Source organism: Barbus barbus (genome assembly GCF_936440315.1).
Source record: "Barbus barbus genome assembly, chromosome: 8".
Classification (NCBI taxonomy): domain Eukaryota; kingdom Metazoa; phylum Chordata; class Actinopteri; order Cypriniformes; family Cyprinidae; genus Barbus; species Barbus barbus.
Genome location: NC_136736.1, coordinates 9,299,358 through 9,322,275, shown reverse-complemented (window position 1 = coordinate 9,322,275; position 22,918 = coordinate 9,299,358). Strand labels below are relative to the sequence as shown.

The 22,918-nt window shown below is 35.8% G+C and overlaps 3 protein-coding genes across 5 annotated transcripts in view; 2 read left to right on the top strand and 1 right to left on the bottom strand.

Annotated features, from left to right (window-relative positions):
* Nucleotides 1–2,284: 2,284 nt before the first annotated feature.
* LOC306874094 (FACT complex subunit SSRP1-like) lies at nt 2,285–16,792 on the bottom strand. Of its 2 annotated transcripts, none has more exons than XM_079423851.1 (18): nt 16,694–16,792; nt 16,172–16,266; nt 15,911–16,096; nt 15,708–15,813; nt 14,564–14,757; nt 12,968–13,068; nt 12,745–12,874; nt 12,481–12,584; nt 12,032–12,160; nt 9,450–9,671; nt 7,921–7,993; nt 7,106–7,238; nt 6,376–6,421; nt 5,865–5,988; nt 5,583–5,750; nt 5,353–5,450; nt 5,037–5,211; nt 2,285–3,562 (listed from the first exon to the last, which is right to left on the bottom strand). In XM_079423851.1, exons 2-18 carry the CDS (start codon nt 16,223–16,225, stop codon nt 3,497–3,499), a joined length of 2,109 nt encoding a protein of 702 aa, XP_079279977.1. In that variant the 5' UTR covers nt 16,226–16,266; nt 16,694–16,792; the 3' UTR covers nt 2,285–3,496. The 2 variants fall into 2 exon arrangements, 1 of the variants encoding a protein (XP_079279977.1); XR_013784570.1 differs by having other exon boundaries at nt 2,437–3,562; nt 5,353–5,491.
* A 3-nt stretch (nt 16,793–16,795) lies between these two features.
* Nucleotides 16,796–20,322, top strand: LOC306874101 (DNA polymerase delta subunit 4-like). Its single transcript, XM_079423862.1, has 5 exons — nt 16,796–16,925; nt 18,780–18,881; nt 19,043–19,132; nt 19,309–19,420; nt 19,533–20,322. Exons 2-5 carry the CDS (start codon nt 18,782–18,784, stop codon nt 19,555–19,557), a joined length of 327 nt encoding a protein of 108 aa, XP_079279988.1. The 5' UTR covers nt 16,796–16,925; nt 18,780–18,781; the 3' UTR covers nt 19,558–20,322.
* A 529-nt stretch (nt 20,323–20,851) lies between these two features.
* The window catches only part of LOC306874089 (sarcoplasmic/endoplasmic reticulum calcium ATPase 2-like), a 55,270-nt gene continuing 53,203 nt past the window's right edge, over nt 20,852–22,918 (top strand). The window contains exons 1-4 of one of the 2 annotated variants that reach the window (XM_079423830.1): nt 20,852–20,897; nt 22,023–22,142; nt 22,282–22,299; nt 22,635–22,717. In XM_079423830.1, the coding sequence (XP_079279956.1) occupies nt 22,025–22,142; nt 22,282–22,299; nt 22,635–22,717 (219 nt within the window). In that variant the 5' untranslated portion in view covers nt 20,852–20,897; nt 22,023–22,024. Of the gene's footprint in view, nt 21,315–22,022; nt 22,143–22,281; nt 22,300–22,634; nt 22,718–22,918 lie in introns of both variants that reach the window. The other variant, XM_079423829.1, reaches the window with a different exon arrangement.

Here is a 22,918-nt window from a genome sequence, read left to right as displayed (position 1 = left end):
AAAAGTACACAAACCAAAGTCACAATCAAAGTTAAGTATTAGTCCCAAAGAAGGTCCAAACATCTTCAAATGTACATAAGCATACATACAGTATCCATAACACAATAACTGAATCAGATGCAGGGTACTATGAGCGCATGAATATGCTAGATGTTCAGTGTGTTAGAGGTGTGGAATAGTTGAACCTTGGCAAGTGACATGCACATTAGATCATGACATGTTTCACACTGGAAGCTCCATTAGCATGGCATTAAAGATTTGAACTCGATTACATCCATGCCTTTTCCCATGAGTTGAAAATATATTATAAAATTAAATTTATTCCTGTGTTGATTTTTTTTTTCCCAGAATGTTTTGATGAATAGAAAGTGAATGAATAGAAAAGAACATTTATTTGAAAAAAATGTGTAAAAAATCTTTACTGTCACTTTTGATTAATGTATCCTTGCTGAATAAAAAATGTAACAGTAGTGTATTAATCAAAGATAGAAAGCAGACATCAACTTTAATGGAGAATGTTTAAAACATAGAGTTAAAATGTATATTTTATTTTTTATATTATATTTTACATTTATATATATCAGAGGAACAAATATGCTGGACGAGAATGTTATTAACTCTGATTCCAATTAAGCGAATGGAAAAAATGCGATTAGGATCCATTCCACAACAAGCACTAAGAGATGCACACACTTTAACCACAACTGAGAGGTACCATTTCTTGACATGGCCAAGAGAGCAACCATTAACCTGTGGTTACCTCACTCTAGAAGTACAATACATCTGGGACTAGCTTCCCCGCAAAAACACACACAAAGCAGGAGTAACGCATGACAGAGGACTAAAAATCAAATGAGAGACTGCAGAGTGAGGCTAAGCTCAAGTACTGCTGGAGTATTTGAAGATGTCTATCAGTCAAGGATAATGTTGAGTGTTAGATGTCTCATGATGATTTGATTGTCTTGAAACAGGATCTTGAGATGAAGGGAGGGCACAGAGTGAAAAGGGGGGAGAGAGAAAGGGACTGAGGAGAGAGTGAGGAAATGGATGGGACTCAATACAAATTGGTGAACAAAGTCATCAATGCACCAAATGCAATAATGAGCAAAGTGGTTTGAGAGGCATGATTGAGAGAGAGACAAAATCCACAGAAACGTTACAGATACGAACAGTGGGAGTGACGCAAAAAAAGCAGACTAAAAGGGAAATGGGAGCAGCGGGAAATACAAGGAGGGGAGAGATGTTGCATATACCAGAAATAAGAAGACATCAAATTGATTGGAAAATTAAGGGATGACAATAACTACAGCAGTGACAATAATAATGGTAATCATTTTTCTCCTTTTTAATCTCACCATAAAAAATGGTTCTACTTTTAACATTTCTCTTCAAAGTGCACATGAGTTATTAAAAAATTCATATTAATAACAACAACAACAACAAAAATCTCATTCTGACTTCATATAGTTCTTTTAGACTAGCTGATATTAGCAAAGCCAAGTTCAGGGCTTCCCAGGCCAGCGAACACTTGTAAACTGTACAATACGGACACTGTAAGCTGATTTTGAAAAAGGTGTCTGGAAAATCAATAAATATAATATAAATATAAATGTAATCCTTGACGAGAGACGCACCCCCTATGTTTAGTGTTTTGAACGGGTTCAGAAAATCTTTACCTGCAGCAGAGTCATTCACAAGCTGCACATGCTAGTGCACATTATGGTTATCGTTATTCAATCGTATATTAATATTCACTTCTTCCAGAGTTCTTACTGTTTTGTTTAGTTCTTTACAAAGTGAGACCCCGCCTCAAACGATTCAGTACCTTTCATTCTCAAATTGGACCTTTAAGTTAACTGACTGGCAGTTTATTCTTATAGTCTACTACTGTATAAGCAGTTAATGCAGTAGACCACATGCATCGCTAGTTTTGATTCTAGTCAATAGACGACAGAAAATACAACACACTCCATAACTGTAGAAGAAAATACAATGATTTAATGGGGGTCGGGCCACGACGAGCGGAGCTTCGTAAGTTTATGCCAAGTAAGGACGAAATGGCACCCTTTGTAGCGACCTAATGGGACTGACCATTAATCAATCTGTTGTTTTCTTTTTCCTTCATAACATCAGAAAAGAACGTGTGAACATTATAACGTAGTGCTCGAGCTGATATTCACATTGTAATTCTTATGCTTAACAGCTGAAAGTTAAAGGACATCACACTTACCAGAACTTTCCACATCCATTCGCTAAAACAGACTCTCAGTTTGTTGGCTTTTTACTATGCTTAAATCCTTTTACTGTTGATGCAACCACATTAACTTAAAAACCACACTACATTTCCGCTTACATTCCATGATGAGCATGCGAAGAAGTTAGGGTTGTGGAATATTGAGTTGCTGTTTTCATGACATGATGAATATTCACTTGAGTCATAAATTAATGATTCATTTTAATTTGTTGAATAATTTCTTAGAAACAATGAAATTTTAAAATGTGTTACAACAATGTTACAACAATTACAACGAACGTGTACAATTAGCAATGTGTGTGTGAACAAAATACTGTATAAAATAAATGGTGAGCTCAGATCAAACTCAAAATTTATGAATACAAATGTAAAAAAATATTTTTACATTTAAGTAATACTTAAGTAATGCGAATACATATAGAGCAAGCTCAATAGCTGTGTCAAAGAGACAGTTTCTGTTGTGTTTGGAAAGCAGCACTGTAAAATATCTATGTACAAGCAGGTATCTGAACAAGGACAGGACAACATAAAATACACATTATTTTAAAGAAATAGATCACCCATGTTTTGTTCTAAAACTCTTTTCTACACAATTGAAATGAATGGGGAATGAAGCATAAAATTCTTCACATTCTTCAGAAAAGAATGAAAAAGCAACCATTAGTACCATAAAAATTGAAAAGATAGCTCAAAAGAATGTGTTGATGAAACAGACATTTCTACTTCTTTCGTGAATGCGCCAAGGAGAGCTGAGGTGCGGAATATAGCGTACTAGTTGTATGGACTGATTTTACGATACCTTTATGGTGCCTTATTAAAGCTATAGTCCTCATTCGTTGTAATTGCATTGTAAAAAAACTCACCAGTACGTTTGTCAAAATCTGTCCTTTTGCATTCCATGGAAGAAAAAGTCCTATGGGTTTGGAACAACATGATGTTAAGTAAATGACAGTTTTCATTTCCGGGTGAACTATTCCATTTATGTCAACACTACCAAAGTTATATAAAAAGTGTTTATGAAAGTCTTGATAACTTAAAAATGTTATGTTGTAATATGTACTGTATTAGGATCTATGTGTAATGAATCTATATAAAATATGGGTTTCACTTTCTGAAATGAGTGACAAAAAATATTGACCTTTTTCACGATATTCTAATTTTTTTAGATGTATCTGTATAATGATGAAAGGGAAATGGTGTTTTCTTCCACTCCCCTTTTAATGTGTCTGTCATTAGTGTCTTTTAGTCTGAGCCAGACTCTTCAGAGCTAGGTGGTGTGCTGACCACTTCCTCTTCATCATCAGACCCCTGCATAAAAACAGCATGAACAGAGAGTGACAGGGAGACAATGAATACATTTTTCCTAATACATGCTTATATAAGATTAAAACTAAATAAGGAAAATCAAATGATCAACAGTCAAAAAGTGTAAAGAATTCTGGATGTATCAATTGTAAAAACTACACACAAATGTTTCATATTAAGGCTAGAATCAAAAATTTGAATATATATTTTTTAATCTAAATCAATGTTAACTAATTATTTTACATGAACACAATTTAGATTAAACAAAAAGTTTTTATTTTATTAAATTTATTAAACTGCTCTTTTTTACATTCCTATTGAGATAAATCTTGAAAGAATTCATTAGTTGTGTACATAAATTTGGACAGAATTTTGCATTGTTTTATTTTAATGTGAAAGTGTAAGCATGCTTGTTGCCTCAACATTAATGTGTTCTAAGTGGTTTTTAGTATCAAATGTCATTGATAGTGTCACAAATTCTCAAGGAGCGAGGGAACGAGGAGAAGCTCAATTTACTCAATTTATTGTTTTTAATGAAAACAATCTCAACAGGATACAACTCAGGAACAAAGCAGGACGTTCAAACTAGGAATACTGGAAGACATCTAGAAGACATTTCACACCGGACACCAGACATTGGGAAAAAAAAGGCCTTAAGTAATCAGGAGTAAACAAGGAAATTAATCAATCACAGCTGAAACCAAGGAACAATCAAACACGAGGGAGAAACTAGGTCACGGGAAGGCACATAGGGAGAAAAACGGGACTGATAGATAGGGTATTCTGGGTGGTTAAATAGATGTTTTTCGCCAGTTTGTAATTTGCCAGGCAAAAATCGAAAGTCTCTCCTTAACAAACCATGTGATTTGAAGTATCAAGAGGTAAACAGTAATAATAACATTTGCCTTTGCTTATATGAAAGAATTAATTAGTTGTGTATCTAAATTTGGACAGAATTTCGCATTATGTTTTATTTTACATTCAATATAGTAAGATATAGGCAACATGTTAAGGAAAAAAATGACTGCTTGTTAAACTGTGGTCAAGTGAGACTTTGAGCATGCAAAATTTCTTTGGACATTGCATTAGTCGTGATATGAATTGGCAGGTTAGAGTTCACCAAATTGAACTTGGGAATGCAGGGAATGCAGTTTTTCGTCTGAGTTTGCGCTCCCCTGCCGCACATTCGCATACACATGAATGAAATTCAGTGTAATGAAAATTGACCTCCCCTACTGAAAATGAGAACAGCTGACAAGGCAATCGGTGCATAAAAAAAATAAAAATCTGTTATTCAGGAAATACATAAATTTTGACAGCCTAACTTCTCAGGATGTGATGTACTCAATACTCTGTAATCTTTTTCTGAGCAGCCACCTATACATATACCTACCAGTAAAGATACTATGGAAAACACTGTTGCTATAACTATGTTAATGAATGAAACAAATTTGTGAAGTGGGTGTTAGTGTGTTACCTTGCGCTTCCGTCCCTTGCCTTTGTCTGACTCTGATGAGCTCTCTTCACTGGATATGAACTCTCGACTCTTAAAGCTGTCGTTGCCTATAGCTCGCTCCTTCTCTTTTTCCCTACCACCACCTGACTTCCTTTTCCTCTTTTCTTCATTCTTCCCTCCTTTCTTCTTCCTCTCCCTTCAGGAGTGAAATGTGGGGAAAATGGTAAGAAATGGCCAGTTACTTAATGCTAAAATCATATTTTCGAACAATATGATGGTGAGTAAATGAAATGTCCATTCAAAGTGAGGCACAGGAAAAAGTTGTGAACTTGTGTACTTTTTTGAGCTGCCTGAGGAGCCTCCTCCACTCTCCTTGTACTCTCTCATCACTCGATCATACTCTTTCTTTGCTACCTCTGCTTTTGCTTCCCACTCCTGGTGGAAAAACGAGATATCAGTTCCAGTTCAAAGTGAGACTGAAGGAGAAACAAGACGGTTAGAACAATCTAAAACATTAATATTGTGGAAAGTCTAGTGAATGTGCCAGTGGTAGAGAGTGTGTGTCACCTCTTTCTTCTCTTTGGTAAGTTGTTTCCACATTTCTCCAGCCTTTTTGGAGATTTCTGTAATAGAGATGCCCGGGTTTTCTGATTTAATACGGTCTCTGCTAGCATTCAGCCAGAGCATGTAAGCACTCATTGGCCTCTTGGGAGCGCTGCTGTCCTTTACCTTTTTCTACACACAAGAACACACAAAAAGCATTGAATTTTGAGAGTAAAAAAATAAATGTACTTTAAATGTAAATAACCAGTGTGCAAACTCTGTCACCCACATGTTCCCTCTTCTCACCTCTTTCTTTCGTGGTTTTCTTTCTTTTACAAATTTAGCTTTCTTGGCTGGTTTCTTCTTCCGATCGCCATCACTGTCCCCGTCATCAGCGCTGCTTTCACTGGCAGAGGCCTTACTGTCATACCTGACACACAAATATGACTTAATGATTTATCACCCTTACCATTAAATAAGAGTTTGAACTAGATTTTGTTCATTTTCCAAAGAAAGTGTAAGCGTCCTTGCTGCCTCAAAATTAAGGTGTTGTGAGTGGTTTTTAGCATCAAATGTCATTGATAGGGTATTCTGGGTGGTTTTCTAGATGTATTTTGCCAGTTTATAATATTTGCCAGGCAAAAATCGCAAGTCTCTCCTTAACAAACCATGTGATGAGGTTTTAAACGACGCAGCACGAACTATACACCAAAGTTTAATACTTACATTTAAGAGTTTGCTCATGTATGAGAAATAAATAGTAATAATAACTTTTGCCTTTGCTAAAACGGTGCCATATCAACACAAAGCCTCTTACTCCTCTGCAATTTCATCATCTTCTTCTCCAGGATTAAAAGACTCATCTAAAAAAAAAGTCAAATGTTAATGTTTCACACAAAACATATTCCTATCAGTTATCATTAATGAAATCTGAACATCTGCACCAAGGGGTGTGGGCGATATGGCCAAAATTATAAATATAATATGAGTAATTTTAATTCTCAATAACAATACATATCTTCACAATATAGTTGCTGGAAATAAGATTGTTACGATACCAACATTTTAGATCCCACTGACATTGGCCAATTCTCAACACCAGTTTTGATATAACAACAAAACCAATACTAGTGTAATTAACATAAGTAAAAAGTTCTCCAGCTTATAGAAGAATAGTAAATAGTCATCAATAAAAAAAAGTATTTCAAGCAATAGGATAAATCATTGTAAAAGTACAAAAACACAATTTAAATAAAATGTTGTTTTTCATTTAAGTCTAACAGAATAAATACTACAGAAACTGAAGTACCTATTTGAGTTTCTTTTGTGTCTTATTGCGCCATTTTATATACTTGTTACATTTAAAATAGCAAGGCTCAAAAACACAACTTATGTGAGCATGCAGCATTATAAAGTGACAAGAACGCCACTGAGATACATGCAATCTAAAATCTCTACAGATTGAAAAAATTCTACCGGTTTATTGTATCTAAACACAAAATCATATTTAGCTTGCCGACTGATTGGCTCAGAGAGCTGCCACTCACCACTCTCGCCCTCTGAGTCGTCACTGTCATTGCCCTCCTCGCGGATCTTGCCCTCTTCTTTCATGCGCTCCAGGTATGCATCATGCTGGTCGTCGTCTGAGTCACTGTACATGTTATCATTACCTTTCATGCCCTGACAGAGTACAAATTCAAATATCAATGCTATATATAAATGTCATTGCAAAGTTAGTATTTGTAACAAAGCAGACACAGGAAAGCCCTCTCCAAGCAAAAGATTTCAAACCCACTCATGTTCACATACTCACCGGCCTTTCTCTCTCGCACACACACATTCATATAAGCAATCAGTGTTAACTCATTCAAAAGCACTCCCTTGAGCAATGCTGTCTTCATAGCACACAGAATTATCTAGCATACAAAAGGTTTTCTCGGAAAGTGACCACACAATTATATTCAGATTTCAGACAAAATACTATTGTGGTCCTAATGAAAGTCTGTGTGATCTGAACACAGATTTAAGCTGGTTAAATCATAACCAGCAGTGAGCCTTTCCACATTTTGGTGGATGAGACATCTGCCTTAAGCCATCAAAGATAAGAAAGAACACATTTGACACTCGGATTGTGATTGAGACACGCAAACAAACACCATGCAAGCAAGTTATAGGAGCACTGACACCAGATCAAACCGCAGGGCAATACCAACCTTTTTCTACATGAACACAATACAGACATACACCACAAACACAAAGAGTAAAATAAGTGTCCACCACTATGTGAGGGGTCTAAGGACATGTCTAAGCGGATGAATATTATGTACTGCTTGATAGGAAGCAAGAAGGGCTGTAGACGTACCTCTTTGAAGCCTCTGTTCTTGATGCTTAACTTCTTAGCATTGACGAAGTCAAAGAGTTTCCCATATTCCTCCCTGAAGAAGGTGGAGGCAGATTAAAAAAACAGAGGATAAAGACTCTTTTAGCGAGTTAAAGCTTGTTCACACCAAGAACGATAACTATATGTGACCCTGGACCACAAAACAAGTCATAAGTAGCAAAGGTATATTTGTATCAATAGCCAGCAATACATTGTATGGGTCAAAATGATCAATTTTTCTTTTATGCCAAAACTGATTAGGATATTAAGTGAAGATATTTTGTAAATTTAAATTAAGTTTCCTAAGGTAAATATATCCTAAAGTAAATATATCAAAACTTAATTTTTGATTAGTAATATACATTGCTAAGGACTTAATTTGGACAACTTTAAAGGCGATTTTCTCAATGTTTTTTTTTTTTTCGCACCCTCAGGTTCCAGATTTTCAAATAGTTGTATCACGGACAAATATTGTCCAATCCTAACAAACCATACATCAATAGAAAGCTTATTTATTCAGTTTCGAAATCTCAATTTAAAAAACAATGTACCCTTATGACTGGTTTTGTGTTCCAGGGTCACATATTAGCTTTCACCCCAATAGATGATAAAGTTAAAGTTTATTATAAAGGTGTCCTGTGGTTGTCATCTTAAATGCTCTTTAAAGTTGGGTGGGTGATTGGCTGTCAATGTTTTCGTTCATAAGCTGGAAAAAAAGAGGAAAGTGATTCAATCAATATCGTTCCTCTGTGTTGTTATCATTATAGCTGTGGTGTGGACATCCCTATTCAATTTTGTAATTGAATAAATATCTTTAGTATGTTATATAGAGAAATTTGAATGTTTTAGTGAGATATGTTTTTATATAGTAGCTCATTAGATATGAAACAGTATGATTACAATGAGAAATGCGCTAGAACAATGAGAGTTGTGTGTAGCATTTTTACAAAAATAGCGTACCAGAATGTAGTGCAAAAGTGTGTTAAAGTTTGCTCAAAAAATGACCTGTCATTGTTTACTCACCCTCATGTCTTTTCAAACCTGTATGACTTACTTTCTTCAGTGGAACACAAAATATCATATTTTTAAAGAATTCTCAAGTGTTTTTTTGTTTTGTTTACACAATGGAAGTCAGTGGGGTCCAATTTTGCTTGGACAAAAACAGAAGGTCATAAAGGTTTGGAATGACATGAGAAGGAGTAAATAAAGAATTTTTGGGTAACTATCCCTTTTAGTTTTGCAGAAAGTGTTGTTTCTCACACTTTAGTGTGATGTGATTAACTGATGCCTTGGTGTACTGATTCAGTCATAATGTGTGTTAAATTGAAAATACTTTAATGTGCATAAAGTAGCTTTGATTTTTTCCCTTAACATCTAATGTAGAAGGGGTCAGCACAGACCTTCTATCTAACAGGATATGGGCACTAGCCTTTTCATTATTGTTGTGGTCTAGTTCCCACAAAGCTATGATCTCAACAATTGGACAAGACTAACATTGGGCTCATGGGTACCTCTCGATGCTGCTAAAGGTGTATTGATTTCCCTGCTTGGTCTTGATCTCGAAATCAAAGGAGCGGGTGGTGGTGGTTCCACGAGCAAAGTTCACGCAGGCGATCTCCTCAAAGCGCAGGTGCACTGGGGGCTTGTGCACGTAGATGAAACCTCTTTCCAGAGGATACAACAGCCCTGAACTGGCCTTATATGAACATGTTATACACTGAGCACCTGAGTGACTAGAGAGAAGAGAGGGAGAGAAAATAATATTGGAAGGAGTTTTCACAAAAATACAGGCTTCACTGAATTTGTATAAATATTACTATTTGTTCTACTACATAATGCTAGAATATACACTAATGTCTGAAACTTTTAAAAAGAAATTCATACTTTTATGCAGCAAGGATGCATTAAATTGATCAAATGTGACAGCAAAGATATTGTTACAAAAAATTCTTCTTCAAATTATGCCGTTCTATTCATCAAATAATCCTGAAAAAATATATAATAGTTTCAACAAACATATTAAGCAGCACAACTGTTCCCAACATTGATAATAACGAGAAATGTTTCTTGAGCACCAAATCAGCATATTAGATTGATTTCTGAAGGATCATGTGACACTAAAGATAAGTAATGATGCTGAAAATTCAGCTTTACTATCACAGGAATAATTTACATTTAAAAATATAGTCAAATAGAAAACAGTTATTTTATATTGTAATAGTATTTCATAATATTGTGTTTTTTTAATCAAACAAATTTGAGCATAAGAAACTTTGAAAAACTGAAATATTGAATATAACTGACCCCAAACTTTTGAATGGCAGTGTATCTGAATCTTTTGTTTATATTACTGTTAAAAAAAATTAATCAGAAAGATTTTTTGCAATGACATTGTATCAGAAATTACAGAAGAGCATTTTGGTTTATATTGTATTATCCTTGTGTATTTTTATACTCTTTCATATTTGAAAACATAATATTAACAATATGTAAAAGTAGGTATATAATGTTTTCTTTAAAATAATTTAAGATAATTTATACAGGTGCATCTCAGAAAATTACAATATGGTGAAAAAGTTAATTTTTTTCTTGTAACTTATTTCAAAAAGTGAAACTTTTATATATTTTAGATTCATTACATGTAAAGTGAAACACTTCAAAAGTTTTTTTGTTTTGATTTTGATGATTAGAGATTACAGCTCACGAAAGTCAAAATCCGGTATCTCAAAATATTAGAATATTTCCTAAGATCAATCAAAAAAAGGATTTGCAAAACAGAAAAGTTCAAGTTCTTTAAAGTATGTTCATTTGTGCACTCAGTACTTGGTCGGGGCTCCTTTAGCACAAACTCCAGCATCAGTGTGGTGTGGCATGGAAGCGATCAGCCCGTGGTTCTGCTGAGGCACTATTGAGCCTTCAGCTCGTCTGGATTGTTGGATTGACTGTTTCTCAGCTTTCTCTTGAAAATATAACATAGATTCCATATGGGGTTCAGGTCAGGCATGTTGGCTGGCCAATCGAGCACAGTAATATCATGGTCAGCAAACCACTTGGAAGTGGTTTTGGCACTGTGGGCAGGTGCTAAAGTCCTGCTGGAAAAGGAAATCAGATGGAAGCATAAAGTGTTCCAAAATCTCCTGGTAAATGGCTGCATTGACTCTGGACTTGATAAAACACAATGGACCGACACCAGCAGACGTCACGGCACCCCAAATCATCACTGACTATGGAAACTTCAAACTGGACTTCAAGCAGCTTGGATTCTGTGCCTCTCCACTCTTCCTCCAGACTCCAGACATTGATTTCCAAATGAAAAGCAAAATTTACTTTCATCTGAAAAGAGGACTTTGGACCACTGAGAAACAGTCCAGTTCTCTTTCTCCACAGCCCAGGTAAGATGCTTCTGACGTTGTCTCTGGTTCAGAAGTGGCTTGGTAGCCCTTTTCCTGAAGACGTCTGAGCGTGGTGACTCTTGATGCACTGACTCCAGTTTCAATCCACTCCTTATGAAGATCTCCCAAGTGTTTGAATCAGCTTTGCTTGACAGTATTCTCAAGCTTGCGGTAATCCCTGTTGCTTGTGCACCTTTTCCTACCCAATTTCTTCCTTCCAGTCAACTTTGCATTTAATATGCTTTGATACAGCACTCCTTGAACAGCTTAATGACCCTCTATGACTTAACCTCTTTGTGGAGGGTGCCAATGATCGTTTTCTGGACCATTGCCAAGTCAGCAGTCTTCCCCATTATTGTGGTTTCAAAGAACAAGAGATACCCTGAATTTATACTGTAGGGATGGTCACTTATTGAAACTGAAATGTAAATATTCTAATATTTTGAGATACTGATTTTTGACTTTCATGAGCTATAAGCTCTAATCATCAAAATTAAAACAAAAAAACTTTTGAAGTGTTTTACTTTACATGTAATGAATCTAACATATATGAAAGTTTCACTTTTTGAAATAAGTTACAAGAAAACTTTTTCACCATGTTCTAATTTTCTGAGATGCAACTGTACTTTTAACTTACAAAAAAGTATTTTTGCGATTGTTGTTTTTTTAAATCTAATGTTCTTTCACTTTACAGTGTTTACCCTTGGAAATTTCCAGGCACTGTGATCTTTCTGTTGACCAGGGCCTTCATGACTCTGCTGACCATCTCATAGAGAGAGCCAGACATGTTTTTATGAAGTTTCCCCTCAAAACGTCTCTCCACCTCATCCCTGCAAAACACAAGAGAGAAAAACAGTATTGCTGAATGGCAACACACTTTGAAGAATGAGTGTAAATGATGGTATAAGTTTGAGTGACATATTCATTTAATCCCAGGTTGCTCCAAGATGATTGTCCCTGAAATAAGTGTACTGTAAGTTGCTTAGGATAAATGCATTTGCTAAATGACTTCTTGCTCTAAATTAATTTGCTGAACTAACCTTGCTGAAATGAAAGAAAGCTACTTTTAGCCTTGGCAGCAAATGTAAAGAGTTTATTTCTGACATCCATCACATCCTTCAGTGTCCCTCATTCACTCACTCTCACTCACTCGTTCATGTTGAGAGTAAGGTTGACATCCTCTTCCTTGGAAAACAGAAGAATGAGAAAATGATAGCGCGTTTGACCTTGTTTAATAGGCGGGTCCAGACTGATCTGAAACAGACAGGAGGTTGCAGCTATTAACACAGAGGTCTTATATCAGCACAATTCTCAAATTTAGTACACAACGAAAGCCCTGTAATACTAGTCCTAAATATGAATCCAGACAGAAAGCAGAGATTGTTTAGCAGACGCACTATGATGCCGCACTCACCACAAAGAACATCTGCCGCTGGTCCTTATGAGGCAACAGGAAAAGGCGGAGCACTGTAGTGTATGGGATCTTGTAGTCAAATGTCTTACCATGCAGATGGAGGAATGTCGGATAAATGCGGATATCGTACCTACAGAGAGCAAAAACCATTAAACTTTGCTAGTTCACATAATATTTTAATAATAAAACACAAAGGTGTGATGTTACGTGTATGTATATGTACCTGCCCCTAGGTGTGAGGCACTGCAACTCTCTGAAGATACACACAGCATCTCCTGTAGCCTGAATGACATCTGCCTTTGTCAGAATGTTCTGAGCAAATGCCTAAAAAAGCAGAGAAGAGTACTGTGACCTCATTATTTTTCAGTTCAAGTGGGCTTTACGGATGCAAAGATTTTACTTTAGGGCTGTAACTGAGGTCTGTGGAAAGGTTTAGAGAAAAACTGTAAAATTAAAAAAAAAATGTAATTAAAAATAGTGCTGACAAACGATTAATCGCATCCAAAATATAAGTTTGTGTTTACATAATTTATGTGTGTGTACTGTGTGTATTTATTATGTACAGTGGTGTGAAAAAGTGTTGGCCCCCTTCCTGATTTTTTATTTTTTTGCATGTTTGTCACACTTTAATGTTTCAGATCAAACAAATTTAAATATTAATCAAAGATAACACAAGTAAACACAACATGCAGTTTTTGAATGAAGTTTTTTATTATGAAGGGAAAACAAAATCCAAACCCACATGTCCCTGTGTGAAAAAGTGCTTGCCCCCTAAACCTATTAACTGGATGGGCCACCCTTAGCAGCAACAACTGCAATCAAGCGTTTGCGATAACTTGCAATGAGTCTGTTACAGTGCTGTGGAGGAATTTTGGCCCACTCATCTTGGCAGAATTGTTGTAATTCAGCCACATTGGAGGGTTTTCGAGCATGAACCGCCTTTTTAAGGTCATGCCACAGCATCTCAATAGGATTCAGGTCAGGACTTTGACTAGGCCACTCATTTAGTTTTTCTTCAGCCATTCAGAGGTGGATTTGCTGGTGTGTTTTGGATCATTGTCCTGCTGCAGAACCCAAGTTCGCTTCAGCTTGCATGTTGTGTTTACTTGTTATCTTTGATTAATATTTAAATTTGTTTGATGATCTGAAACATTAAAGTGTGACAAACATGCAATAAAATAAAAAATCAGGAAGGGGGCCAACACTTTTTCACACCACTGTACATATACACATGCGTACAGTATTTATTTTGAAAATATTTACATGCATTTTCATGTATATTTATATTAAAATAAGCTATATTATATATAAATATGTTTAATATATAAACATAACATATTTTTTCCAGAATATATACATACATGTGTGTGTATTTATATATACACAATAAATATACACAGTACACATATATTATGTAAACAAAAACCTTTATTTTGGATGCGATTAATCATTTGACAGCACTAATTAATTTGTTTTATTAAACTGGACGTGCAAATAAAAAAAATAATTAAAATGTAAAAATAAAATAAAAATAACAAATAATATTACAAAAAAGCAATATATAAAAAAAAAACTAAATATTTTATACATTTATAATATTATTTTTTTCAAATCAAATTAGATTCAATTGGGCTTTTTACATGAAAATGTATAGCTTAATTTTAGAATGGGTGTCACTCACACAAGGATGATCATATTTTGGGTCATCTAAAGATCGAAAACCCCTGCTTTATAGGCTTGTTATGATTATTACTTTGTAAACTATGCCATCTGTTGGTGACTGTTAGATAGTGGCGCACACACGAGCATGCACACTTACCTCCACAGGGTCTGAACCCTCGTCCCCAGTGGTGGGTGGGACATAGAAGCGCACCTCCATGAGGGATACCTCTGTGTCATCATTCTGATGAAACTCCACAGTGACCTCATTCTTTCCCGTCGCACACTGGGACACACTGGCGAGCGGAATCTCAAACGCAGGACTCTCATTCACCTCAAAAGAAAGCAACGGCCCTGAAAAGCCACAGAAGGACAAAATGTTTCATACATGTATATGGCAGTGAAACATAAGTGTATTAAAATGCAAAGCTGGTTAGCTATTAACAGTCTTCTATTATTTCTATTAATTGTTATGCATTGATTTATTATTTCTAGTGGTCCACCAATACAGTCTTTTGATCACCAATGGCGGTGTCTTAGATCAGGGTGGTTGATAGCTGATATAAAGCTAATAAATGATATCACAGTGTTTTATTTAAAGATTCCAAGTAATGCATATATACCAAGTGCTGTAATTAAATTGGTATTTTTTCTCTACATAATATTTACTAAATTAGAAATAAATAATTTGGAAATTATTCAGTATTTTAAAATATAATCTGAAATAAAAAATAAACCTGTAAAATAAAAGATTTATACTTAGCCATGCTTGATTCTGTAATCCTATTATAGTATTTTTCACAAATAAAGAATTTGCTGAATGTGTGAACTGGGGAAAAAATAAAAAATAAATTCCCACGGTAAATATGACACAGCACAGCATAGTTTGAAATCAAGGATTTTAAGTTGGTATATGAGGAAGTATTATAGTGTTTGCCTTTCTATTATTCCTTAGTAATAATATATTAGTAATCTAGTAATCTATCATTGCTTTCTATTATTACTAATAATTTTGTTAACTTAAGAACTGTTAAACAAAGTAAATTAATAAAGAAGGTGCACTCCAGAGTGTCTTGCTTAAGCAAAACTTATCGGGCAAAAAGCAAAACTTGTCATTTAATGCCAATAATTAAAAAAGTGCCAGACGAAAAAAAAAGGTGTCTATTAAAGTCTAATACTGTAAAAGTTATAATATTGTACCATTCATCCTACAGCCCATAGAAACCCGAATTAAGGTCACTATAAAAAAAAAATGTTATACTGTACATATCTCAGAAATGGTGTTCCATCAGGAATGCACTGACCATTAAATTTAGCAGTGCCCCAATTCCAGCCCTTCACACACATATCTTTCTCAACCAGCTCCACTTTGTAGTTGGCTTTGAAGTACTCTGAGATCTTCTCAAGGTCCTGTGCATAAAAAGAGAGCGGGAAATTTAAAACAAAACAGTGGAGGATGGAGCGAATTGATCTACTTTTATTGAATGTATTTTGTATCTCAGCTCACAGTGTCTTTGAAGCCATCATATTTGTAGATGTTTCCAGTGCTGGTGTACAGCTTGATGCCGTGACCCAAACAGACTCTCCTCCACTGGGCTTGAGTGAGCTCAGCCACCGGAATGCTGTCCACCTTCCCAGTCTTACTGTTTTTATACACCACCGTCTGCTTACTGAAGCGAAGACGCCCATCGTTCTTTAGAGAGAGATCAGACAGACATCAAGAATAACACCTCAGATTAGACAGCAGACTGTGGCAGCATCTACTCACCCAGGAGCCCTTGACCTCCTGATAAATTTCATTGAATTCCAGAGTGTCATTCATGTCAGCCCCTCCAGCTTAGACAGACTTGTGACGTTCAAAAGCTGCGACAGCACAGGTAAAATCATAAATATATAGATTTTTTATTTTCTCTGCATGTGGCTTTATGAATTCGGTAACGTTTCAAGGGTGTTGTCAATGATAGAAATGTCCTAATTGATACTGAGGCGGCACACTTTTTACTGCAGGATGATTTGGATGTCATTTAGCTTTGTGCTATAAAATTAGTCTTTGCGTATCTGAATATCTTGGAGAGGCACTTCAAATGTTTTTTTTTTTCCTAAATCTACACAAATAAATGGAGCTAGCGAGGCTACCATATTCTAGCATCCAATAGCGGCTAGTGTTTTTCTGTTTTTGTGACGAACGACACATTTTAAATTGACAGTAGATTTATTACAGGACTAGTTTATTTCGAGCACTTTTATTGCATAGAAAATGAAATATGTGAGATATTTGAATCAGTATTACTGTTATTTGGCGAGAGGATCAAGGCCGAGTCCCGTGTGCGTGGATTGGCGGAGCGCAGCGCTTAACGCGTTCGTCATGACGCCACCACGCTCTGTGCGTAGCCCCGCCCTTCCTATTCAATGTTTTGTAGACGATCGAACCACAAAGCGAAAGTTAAAAGGCTTTATTGTTGAAGACTGCTGTCAACATTGGCAAATAATTTATCGAACGACAACATCCTAGCAGCATTCAGGTATGCCGTGAACTTAATATATATGTAAGGGGATGCACGAGCAATTTTACAAAAGCAGGAAGCAGTGTTGTTCGATCGATCGATAAATAAAAATTGCCTTTATTGGCAGAGGTGTAAAATACTTGAGTAATTTTACTTGATTACTGTACTTAAGTATTATTTTGGGGGATTTGTACTTTATTCAAGTACAATTTAAACTGACTAACGTTACTTGTATTTTTACTTGATTACATTTCTGAAGAGAAAAAACGGTACTTTTTACTTTTATTTTATCTTGAAAAGTACATTACATTTTTATTTTATCTTATGCACATGAAATATGGTAAACTGAAGCTCAAACGTGCCTGATGTGAGAACCAATGATCATTGTTTTCATGCATCAAGCATTTCTACTTCATTTATGACGTTCATCAGGTAAATGTCTGGCTTCAAAAAATCTCCAAAAGTCTTTAAATAAACATTGTATGAACATTAATTGTAATTAATGTTTAGTGATGTTCTTACCAGGTAGTGGATAAGTTGAATTTATAATATGTCATTATATGACACATTGAGTAGCAATTAGGACTGTCAATTAATTTTTTTTTAATCTTAATAATTACACGATTTGCTCATTAATTAATCTAATTAGTTGCAAATAATTATTTATCAGTATTTGCTGAGAAAAAAACTCTAAATGCCCCAAATAAACAATTAAAAGATTAATTATCCTTTTAGGCAGTTACATTGAATAGACAACACACAAAAAAGTGGCATTTCAAAACGTTAATGTTGTAATTCTATGACTCTTCTCATTAATTCAACATATTCTTGTATTCTGTCTGGAATATGTTTCTAGCCTCTGTATCATATCTTGCTCTTCAAAGGGATAGTTCACCCAAAAAACATTTACTGTCATCTCAGATGTTTATGACTTTCTTTCTTAAGATGAACACAAGCAAAGATTTTTAGTCCAGATAATGCAAGGGGACAGAACCACTTCAGAAACCACATAAAATGAACATGACGGTCAAGTTTAAAATATTACTATTTGTATCCTTCTTACATATGCAAGACACTGATTCATTAACAGGGGTTGCATGAGTTACTGTCATATTCACTAGGTGTAGTTTTTGAAGTGTCATTTTTAGATGTCCCATACATGTTTTTGTTTTTTTTCTAAAACTCTTAGCGTGTTCATCTGATAAATGAAAGTCATATGGGATGACATGAGGTTGGAAAGGATGGAGTTTTCTTTTTAATCCCTTTCCCTGTATTTTTCCCCCCTGTGTTCCACTGTGCTGCATTTTAATTGTTGTTGTTGCACTAGATATACGTGTTTGACCTGTGTCATTGCATTTTGTTTTGTTTTCTCCCTTTAACCAAACTTCTGAATGTCTGTCAGAAAAGAAAGTACTTCTACTTTTTTAATACTTGAGTACAATTTAAAGGTGTACTATTTTACTTTTACTCAAGTATGTTTTTGTCCAGATACTTGTACTTTTAATTGAGTATCTGTACTTTCACTTGAGTAAACCTTTTGAGTACTTTTTACACCTCTGTTTATTGGTAATTTTAATGCATTTTTAATGCAAACTCTACACAAAAATGAATTGTTTGTAGGCTGCTTTGTTACATACGTGAGCATCTTTGACTAAAGATATACTTTACTGTGCGATGTTTCCTATTAACAAAATGTATAAAACACAAGTGTTGTGTATAAAACAACATACTTGATGAATAAGATGAAGATTAATGATTTAGAGTCATTGATATCATCATGATGCAAACCTGTATGACTTTGGTTAACTACATAATTTTTTACATTGTTTAATAAAGTTAACTTAAGTGTTACTCACTGTCCTTTGATTTTAGATATGACACCTAAGCGTGGCCTCATAACTGACAGCTTCAAGGTTGTAAAGAAGTCAAGGAGAGGGGGCAAGAGAGACAAGTCTCCTTCACTGCCAATAGCAGGTGGGACAGGATGTTTGTTTGTGTTTGTATACGTGCATATTTCAGTGAAAGCAGAGATCTGCAATATGTCATCATATTCCTAAACTGTGCAAATTATTTAGAGGAGCATGCAAATTCACCAGTGATGCAGCAGCATTTATTACAATGTTATAACTTATCAGAGCCTGAGCCCCCACAACTGAGTGAAAGAGAAAAAGATCTACAAGATCTGAAGAAGTTTGATCTGGACTGGAAATTCGGACCGTGCACAGGTGTGTTATTAATTTTATTAACCAATCTCCATGTGCAACTTTATGTAGTCTGTAAAGCAATAAAATCCTGAAATTTATCAGCCGTGTCACTTTGAGCTCTTGAATTCTTTTCAAGTTCAAAATAATATATTATAATAGTGCAGTTGTGTGTGTGTGTGTGTGTGTGTGTGTGTTAGGGATCAGTCGACTGCAGAGATGGGAGAGGGCAGCACCACATGGGCTGAATCCCCTGCAGGAGATTAAAGACATTTTACTGAAGGAGAGCACTGACCCAGTGTACACACAGAGGTATTGCTAACATGCACTCACATACTCTCTCTCTCCCTTTTACACATGCAGACACAATCAAAAACCAGCCGAAACCTGTCACTATAATGCTCATTTTCTTTCTCTGTTTCAGTCTCTGGCATGACTATCCCCTTTGAAAAACTGATGGAGAAAAGATAGAAAGATGAGAGAAGAAGAAATACTTTTTTTAGTGTTTGATATGTTCTAATGTTTGCTTTGTTGTTTATTACACTACATTTTATATTCAAAAGTTATTGTTGAGTCACGGTTTACTCTCTGTGCACCTGCTCTATATGCATAACAGTATCAATCACACATATCCTTATATGCTTTTTAAAATTGATTCCATCTTATATTCTGTGACTTTTTATACATTTGTGTTACATTTACATTTTGTAAGTACCTTATTAGAAAAGGTCTACTTATGAACAACATGTAAAATTAAGTTCTTATCTGACAATATTTTAGCAGCATTCAGTGAACTTCAAATACTTAAGTGGATGCCAAACAATTTTGCAAAAGCATTCACGTTAAACCGATTGATTAATAATGATCACTTTTTCTGGTGCTTTTAAAATTATTTATATGGAACTGAAAATGGACATGCTACACAAAAATGCACTGTTTTATGCTTTATTATAATTCTACATTGACCCACATGTTTGTAAAATGCTCAGAGAGCATCTTTTATGGCTAACGATCCCCTGTGCTGTGTGCTGCAATATTTCCTAATTAACTAAATGTATTAAGAAAAACATTTTGATTTCATTCTACAGATACATGTTATCGATCACTCACTAGAAAATTGCAATTTAAGATTGTTTTTGCACCTCTAGCTGTTAAAATAGCTTTTACAGTATGTATATGCAACATATATTATGCATACAGGAATTACAACAGCCCCTCTCGAGAATTATATTAATTAGGGGCAGATAATTATGGCAACCGCCGAAATAGGTCAGATCCCTTTCCACCCCATCAACCTGCATGTTTGACTAGAAATCATTATAACATTTTCACGTCGACGTTGATTATGGGTTTGACCAAATTTGCTGGTTCTGCATATCGACTTTGGCCCTAGTATTCACAAGCGCGTCGCTATCTATAATATACCTCCCTTGAGTGACACAGATGGATGCGGGGGCGGGGCTGGATTAATGACCCAAGCGACGTTGTCCCGCCTCTTCGGTTAAAGGCTGTTTCTCATTGGTTCACAGCAGCGTCACTTAACATTCGCGTAGCCTGAGTGGTTTATGTAAATGTGATTATATGGCGTATACTGTCGCACGCAACGGTCACTGGTTAAACAGAAAGCCACAGTGCGGGTGGAAGCCCCGCCCTCCTGCAGCAAGAACGAGTAGGCGGGATTATCAATAGAAGAACGAAGCTGATTTGTCCATTCCATCCGTCAGGATGATGTTTTGATCGCTCATTGGCTGCAGCGCTGCCCATCGATGCTGCGACTGAAGCACCTACGGTAATAATGTCGCTCTGTGACCTAGTATTAAATAAAGCGACGGTTATATAGATAGGAGGTAGTAGCGGTGGACTATAGCATTGGCTTGGCCATTTTGAATACTGCCTACTTGACAGCGTCGAAAATCTTCTAAAAAAAATCAATCGTTCATCCCGCAGTGAATTATTTTTGTATAGCATTCCGGATCATGCTGAACTCAGAAGGAAAACGCATAGCAGAAAATCCTCATTTGCCTTGAGCAGCGCTGCAGTACGATCTGATCTCTCTGTCCGACTGGATTTCATCAGCAGATCGATCTACAATAGCACACCGCATTGGGGTTTAACTGGGACATATTCTCTCTTGTCGCGGTTTAACATATCGGGTTGGTGTAACGGAAGTTATTGGCTTGCATAGGACTGAAATACAGTTAAACTGGTGAGTAAGGTGTTGTCGGCATCATGCTGTGTCTGATGATAATACAGTAACGTTAGATCGATCACAGTGCCTGCAGGATCAGTCAATTAGACGGAATCTGATCTGCTCAGTCTGCTGTAAGCTATACTTGACAGGAAGATACACAATTCACCGCTATTATGTGCATCGTCATTGGTATGAAATGAACCGAAACATTTAGCCTCGGATATTTCTGCGTGAGACCTATCGAGTTAAATATTATCAGAAAGCCATCATAATTACTAAGCCTGCAGGTACAGTAACTGTTAACAAGTGCGCAGTAGTTTCGCGTCTTAATACAGTTTCAGGAAAATATAACATCCTGGGTCTTTTATTCAGGCAGGTAATCACAGATACACAGGTGTTTACTGTACAGTAGTTACGTTACGTTAGGATACTGTGCTCTTTGTTATTATCGAAAGCTCTCTCTGGTTAAATAGATTCTCTTTTGAAAATTAAAGGTATAGTTCAAATGAAAATTGTGTCATTATTTATCCCTCATGTTGGTCCAAACCCAAAGATGTAGTCACCATTCTCTTTCATTGTTTCTTTTGTTTATACAGTCAAAGTGGACAGTAACTGCGATTTTTACATGAGAAGGTTGTCATATTTTGTATGGTAACAGATAAGGTTGAGTAAATGATGATGGAATTAGATTTTGAGATACTGTCCCATATTGTTTTCTTGCAGGGATGGACAATGCCCATACAAAGACGGTTGAGGAGGTGCTGGGATATTTCGGTGTCAACGAAACAACGGGATTGAGCTCTGAGCAATTAAGGAATAGCAGAGAAAGATGGGGCCCCAATGGTACTACATCTCTTGCTTAAATACAACATCTGTTTTGTGCATTATGAACAATAGAAAATGCCATGATGAGATTTCATTTAACCTTTATATTTTATCTTCTGCCCATTTTTCTTTTACTTTGCTATAACCTGTGCCACAGAGTTACCTGCAGAAGAAGGTGAGCTGCTCCGTTGGGTTTGTGTAATTGTTAGCAGATCTTTCATCATATTCTCTAAATTGAACGTCTCTCTGAGCTTACCTTTGGGAGATGCTGGTTTGTGTAGATAATTAGTTATTATTGGATTCCCTTGAGGAGGTTGGATGAGGTTTGCACTCTGGTTGTTGCTGAATAGATCTAGATTGAATGTTTTTTAAAGATGTATTTGTAATGTTTTTTAATTGTTTACGTGTTCCAGGTTTTAGTTTTCTGAGAGTTATTTTTCACTTAATGGAAAGTGAGATTGAAACTTTGTGGCCACTGTAGATCTTTATCATTTTTTGTTGTGTTTACAGGTAAGTCACTATGGGAACTTGTTCTGGAGCAGTTTGAGGATCTGCTAGTTCGCATTCTCCTCCTTGCCGCCTGTATTTCCTTTGTAAGTATAAATCAAAGACTGTGTTTACTCTCACACTGTTAAGCAAGAGTAGTGCTGGCACAGAACAATAGCACAAGATTTTCACATTCATAAATACCAAACACAGATGCATTAATTCTACAAAACTCTCGCAATCTTCATTTATCCACAAATACTAGTCTATCTATTTGGTTCAATTATTTATGGAAAAAGTATTGTTAA

Bases quoted from the DNA above. Each gene is read 5' to 3' on its own strand.
- LOC306874094 (XM_079423851.1), bottom strand. From the start codon at position 16,225: ATGAATGACACTCTGGAATTCAATGAAATTTATCAGGAGGTCAAGGGC. The intron at 14,758-15,707 runs GTCAGTGCATTC...GTGGCTTTTCAG, and splicing joins GGGCACTGCTAAATTTAATG to GGCCGTTGCTTTCTTTTGAG. The intron at 12,585-12,744 runs GTGAGTGCGGCA...TGTCTGTTTCAG, and splicing joins AGCGGCAGATGTTCTTTGTG to ATCAGTCTGGACCCGCCTAT.
- LOC306874101 (XM_079423862.1), top strand. From the start codon at position 18,782: ATGACACCTAAGCGTGGCCTCATAACTGACAGCTTCAAGGTTGTAAAG. The intron at 18,882-19,042 runs GTGGGACAGGAT...ATAACTTATCAG, and splicing joins TCCTTCACTGCCAATAGCAG to AGCCTGAGCCCCCACAACTG. The intron at 19,133-19,308 runs GTGTGTTATTAA...TGTGTGTGTTAG, and splicing joins GAAATTCGGACCGTGCACAG to GGATCAGTCGACTGCAGAGA.